Source organism: Symphodus melops (genome assembly GCF_947650265.1).
Source record: "Symphodus melops genome assembly, chromosome: 4".
NCBI classification, from domain to species: domain Eukaryota; kingdom Metazoa; phylum Chordata; class Actinopteri; order Labriformes; family Labridae; genus Symphodus; species Symphodus melops.
The window spans coordinates 19,556,060-19,562,158 of record NC_136694.1 but is presented as its reverse complement, the minus strand read 5'-3'; the positions used below and the strand labels follow the sequence as shown (position 1 = coordinate 19,562,158).

The following is a 6,099-nucleotide window of genomic DNA, read 5'->3' as shown; positions in this document are numbered from 1 at the left end:
TCCCTGTATCGCATGCAATTACTGATGGAGAAGTTTTATCTAAAACTGATGAGATAAAAAAGCAAACTGAACAACAGCTGCTGAAAAAGTTTTAAGGTTGTTAACGTAAATAAAAGAAGCAACAACATAATGAAAATATTCTATGACGCGAAGTCCAATATTCATTTTCTGAAAAGTGGAACAGGCAAATGATGGAGAGGATGGACTTTTTTCATAACTTGGTTTGCCGACAGCCAAGTAGACGTATTAGTGTTTAAAATATATATATTATCAGCTTATTATGCAACCTTTAAAACTTGAATGTTGCCAGACAAGTTCTGGCTGTTGGTGGTGCATCAAAGGGTTTCTGAGCGGGTTCATTATTTATAAATTACCTGGAAATATGAAGGTCTAACGGAATGCTAACAGGCTACCATGTCTGATAAATCTCACTCAGTGAAATACAAGATAACTAGTAATACAAGTTGGAAATCAAGGCTTCTTTTCAACCACAGTCAAAGCACAGCCTGCTGTTCAGTGAGAATAATATAGTTCCTTTTTGCAGCTAGTAAACAGGACAGAGGATGCACATGTACAGTAATTTTTATTTAGAGGCCACAGCTCTTGCATATTACAACTGTTGGCTTTCATAAGGCAAAAGCAAGAATGAAACCACCAGCTAATTCACACAGAAAAACAGAAAGCGTTTGGGGAGGGTGGGAACCCACAGGCATGCAGCGATGGCTCAGAATGCAATGTACAGCATTTTATATTTATATATATATTTATAGAATATATACAAAACAACAGTGAGACCCAAAAAAAATGCCAGACAGCTCATTCTACACAGTTACAGAACAAAGACGGACCAACTTTTTTTTTTTTTTTCAATAACAAAAAATATGTTTGCTCTTTTCTCTGTAAAAGTGCAACTCAATTCAAATAGAACCTGTTTCAAGGCCTTTTAATGTTAAAATAAAAATAGAATCTCCCAAGTTATCAAAATGGAGCTATGAGAATATTGCATCTCTAGAATACTCACTTGTTGAAGTTCAAGATTCCTAATTAGTAATTGAGATAAGATCACATAGCATTGACACATGATAAAAATGCAGGTCTAGACTTGCTGTCGATGTTAGGAACAGTGAGTAGACGACAGTCTATCTGTAACAGCCGTAAACAAATACAGAGGCTTCTTTTCAGTTTGAAGCAGTTGGCATTCACTTAAAAACAGACGAGACAAAAAAAAGGGTCCACACACTCATCATCACGACAATGTACCATTAATGAATGTAGAATACGACAAAGAAGCGCCATATAGGATTGCATTGGACAGGGACACACCTATTTAATCTCACTCAACATTGTCAAACAAATGGTTCTCCATATTGCTTAGTAACACATAGAAATGAATTTCGAAATGAATGAATCAAAGATAGGTGCTATCTTTATCATGACAGCTAAACTGCCAAGCATGGTTATTTTTTAAATATTTTTATTTAGATTTTCCTCAGTATAAGTACTATTTTTATAGTTAATATTCCCTTCATAGGCATTTCGAGCTGACAAAGAGGTCCTAGAGTGGCTATCTGAGTTGGTACATGCATCGGTAACCAGGCTAAAGTCAAAAGTGTGATAGGGGGATCGGGGTGAGAGTGGTTCAGTGTACTGGGCTCTAGTCGTCGTCTTCATCCTCCTCGTCGCTGTCCTTCATGGAGATGCCCTGCATGCCTCCTTCCCTCACTGAAGCAGTGGCCTCCTCCAGAGTCAGCCTATTGCGCACCGTGTCATACATCTTAGTGTTGAGGGTGGAGTCGAGGACGCCCTGCAGGCGGAAGTCCCGGTACTTTTTCTACAGGACGACAGAGATACATCAGCCAAGAACTCTGGGTGTTTAAATCGACATCGACAAAGAAAGGCATGTCTGCACACTCACTCCATGCCACAAATACGTTTCATCGTCACTTTTATAATTGAAAAAGTTTAAAGTAGCTCCATAAATATAGACTATGCACACCCACAGTGTGCTAAAAAATCTGCAATGGTTAGGTGTCAGGTGTGGATAATGATGTAAAGCTCCCAGATCAAAATCAAGAAACAATTACTCAGGTGATGTGGCTGCAAACTGTTATCACTCCTGATTTATGGGCAACTAAAACTACCAATGAGAGTGAAAATGATGTTACACTACTTATAGGGAGTATCTGTATTCAGCCACACGGGTTATTAAATAGATGTGTGTGATGTTTATTCTCTCTGTTGTCTTTTCAGCTGTTGATAAGTCAAGAAGCAGTAAAATGATGATGAATGAATTAAGACGACAGGTGTGTTTTTATGGCTCTACCTTTGTAATCCTGATGAGGATTTTCAGCTGGTAGACGTGGAGCTGCTGATCCATGCGTTCAGTGAGCCAGGTCCCCAGCAGGTTCATGGTGGCAGTGTACCATTGCTGAAACACATAAACACAACGCTCTCCAGCAAATCACACACTCACACGCATACTCAAGACAGCATTCCGCTAACCTTTGAGATGCACATAAGAGAGCTGCAACTAAACGCACACAATACATGACAGTAACATTAAGCTTCAAGCACGCTCGCGCGTATTCTCGGATATCACTCCAGTTAAATCTCCTCACAGCTTTAAGACATGCAACGCAGCATTTTACGCCACCCATGTGTGCAGTCAGATACCCCTTTGTGAGGATTGATGATGAGGCGTTATCTCACCTCAGCAGACATGTTTTTGCATTTCGTCAGACAGAATCGGCGATTAATGCAAGATAGCAGGCTGCATTATTTAATCTAAAAAAATATATAATTACTTAAAACCTTATGCAAACTACAGTTAACTGTTTAAACAGTGTGTTGCGATCATGCATTTTAATTTTAAGCAGAAGCTTTATGACCGTTACAGTCCTCTGTTTTAATGTTGCTTTTTAACCTTGGAGTATTTGTTTAGAATCTGAAAAGTTTTCTGAAATATTCTTAGAATGTGACATGTCATCTTGAAAAATGGAGTCATCAGACCCCTTAGGCTCATGTTTGATTTGTATTCACCGGCCAGCAGCAGCATGTCTTTTATTTAAACTCTGCTCGGCCTATCATTGAGAACTCTGATCTTTAGTTTATTTTTTTCCTGAAACAGGGGACCACTCCAAACCTTTGACACAATTTACTTTTAATGTTATGAATCCTGATTGGTGAACACACTGATGTCATAAAACAGACAGGACTCTCTTAAATGTAAGTATAGCTTGTTTGGCAGAAAAATGGGTCAAATAAAAGACAATTCAGTTTAGGAAAAGTCCTATTCCCGTTCTTGTCGAGGGTAAGAAGAAGAGATTGTTAAACATCTAGCGTTACGACTTGCAGATAGTAAGCAGTTTTTAAAAAAAAAAAAAAAAAAACTTGAAAAAGGAAGAAATAGATCATCTTGGTTTGCTTTCTCGTACCATAATTCACGGACCACCAACATTAAAATAAACAACTAACAGTTAATTTATTTACTGTGGGAAAAAAACACCAAGAAATCCTCTCCAGATTGTGACTGCATCCAGAAATGACCAGGCCACTTGTTGTATTAGTTCTCAGGTGTGTGAATAAATTAGGGAGATTCAATGTATTACTTGCACTGCAGAGTCATACTAGTTGTTTCCCTTCTGGTTTAAGTCTTTATGCTAAGCTAAGATAAGCTAAGTGTGCAGGTTCAAACTTTTTAATTGGGCAAACAGAAAGATGGCTTTTTGGTCAGGAAGGTTTAAAATAAAAGCTAACTGCAAGAAAAAACTCTAAAAGTTATAAAGGATGTTTGTGCATCACTCTTCACAAAGAGCTGAGAGAGAAAAGGTCTACAGGGCCTACAGGACGCAGGAAACACAGACGTGTACCTGCCCGAGCCTGACCACTCACAATGATGTATTGTCTAATTAAGTTAAAAAAAAAAATTATTTAGACGGATTAAAAACCAAATTAGTTTATCCCTTCTTAAACAAGCTATAAATGTTCGGATTTTGAGCCTCACTGTTTGTATCAGTGTCACACACACAAACACACACACAGAGATGCACACATGCCCGCACACAGAAATACACAAGCACACTCCAAGTTTGACAGTCATGTAAACTGTCAACAGATCTTAAAGAGCCATTAAAGAGGAAACACTTAAAGCTCTGAAACTACTGCTAATGGAAGAAAATCATAAAACAGTGTGATGTCATTAAGCATTGACACATACATCTGTCTTAAACTGTTATTAGCCATTATAATACGAATAAAAAAAGTACAAGTCAATATTTAATAAAAGCTGCATGGCCCATCAATTATGTAAAGCTATTACTTAGCATTGCATAGCTGCAATAAAGTTAACAGCTACTGTACGGGGAATTGATATTATAGCTTTTACAAAAGTTCTTTAGCAAAAGAAAAATAGAATGAAAGTGAGTCAATGGTTAGCAGGCAGGGAGCAGTGGTGCTATTTTCTTGAACCTTCCCTGTATTTTTCTTTTGCCAGTATAAAGTTACAAGAGAACAGCACCCAAGGCTGATAAAACGCTTGTCATACCTTTAATTCCAAGAAAGAAATAAGTCAACTTTAAACATGTGAGTAGGCAGGAACGCAGAGAAGGTTTCTTGGGGTCGGATTTAGAAGTGTGAGGTTTTTTTCTCTTTGTTTATCTGAGTTTGGTTTTGAGTCGTGCTTTGTTTGAATCAAGATTGGGTGAATGGTTGAAAGGTTTTGAAACTTGAGGCCGGATATGCAGATGCCTGTCCACTTCACAGTCGAGTTGAGCGTGCAGTGCATGCAGACCTCGCAGGTGGGTGGGTGGCAGAGTACGTGCTAAGGAAGACTGCTGTATGTGCAAATGAGGCAGAACTCTGAGGAGAAGGGTCATGCTAGAAGATGTACACAGGAAGATTATTTGACTCTAAAACTCATGCCAACCAACATAATGTGAGAAAACAACGCAACGCAACACTAGAGATAAGTGCCACTTTTTGAAGAGAGGAGGCAGCAGGAATGGTGTTAATCAGAAAAGGAAGAGATAAAAAAGATTGAAATCAATTGAGTGAAAGAAAGAGAGATAAAGTAGAGCCTATGCAGCACATCTAGAAACAGTTTTTCACATGCATGCATATGGATGGATGGAGCGCATTCAAATGAAAGAGAGAAACATTGACATCCTTCAACTGAAATGCAGTTTTTTTTTTTTTTTTTTTAAAGCTCAAACTGAAACATTCACAGCTTGAGAAATCTTCAGAAGAATTTAACATGACAGAGCTGAGAAGGATTTTGGGTGACTTTGGGGCCACACAGAGGACACAGAGGGAGGGGGCGGGGACTCAAGACTATTAAAAAAAAAAAAAAAGATGAAAGAAAAAAAAAAGGATAACACAGAAGGAGACAGGGGAGCTGGTGTGGATCATAAGACAAAAGCAGACCCACTTCACAACAGCATCACTCCTCAATCCAAAATAAAGAAAGAACATAATCATATTTATCTGGCAAAAGACTCCTGCTCCTTCAGTCGACACAAAAATATCAAACCAAAGGGAGACTTTTGAGTAACTCTCAGACATAAAAACTGTCAGACAAGTGAATGCCTCACAGAACCAACAATCTCTCTCTCTCTCTCACACACACACACACATACACAAACTCACGTACACAAAGCACCCGTAGAGACACAGGCCTATACAAATAGTTTCTGAATGACATGAAGCACACGAATCACAGCATTATGTGTTGTTCAAATCACACATGGAGGACACATTACTGCCAATGTATCCTGTGTAGGATTATTTCTTTGTAAGTCAGTGCTCTCTCTTCACCCTCTGACACACTGGTTCCCATCCTGGAAGAGTTTTTACTTTTTGACTTAGTACCCTTCAGTCTGTTGCACCAGCTGGGAGTTCAAACGAGTACAAATGAAGCTCACCTGAATCAGAAATACTTAATTATCCCCAGGGGGAATTTGGGTTATTAAGGAAATCAGTTTGTTTCCTGACTGAATCTCGAGACAGCTCTTCAGCAGGTCGGCTAATACATGTTTCATCAATGTCCTCCTCACACTGCTTCTGTCTAGAGATTGAACATTACTGACCTTTTTTTTCTGTTTC

The 6,099-nt window shown here is 38.6% G+C and overlaps 1 protein-coding gene across 12 annotated transcripts in view; it reads right to left on the bottom strand.

The window, feature by feature from the left end:
- Positions 1 to 566: 566 nt before the first annotated feature.
- Positions 567 to 6,099, bottom strand: part of cadpsb (Ca2+-dependent activator protein for secretion b) — a 62,089-nt gene continuing 56,556 nt past the window's right edge. For all 12 annotated transcript variants that reach the window (XM_079341387.1, XM_079341391.1, XM_079341395.1 and 9 more), the window contains 2 exons: positions 2,324 to 2,428; positions 567 to 1,831 (listed from right to left, as the gene is read on the bottom strand). In XM_079341387.1, coding sequence (XP_079197513.1) covers positions 1,655 to 1,831; positions 2,324 to 2,428 — 282 coding nt within the window. In that variant the 3' untranslated portion in view covers positions 567 to 1,654. The remainder of the gene's footprint in view (positions 1,832 to 2,323; positions 2,429 to 6,099) is intronic.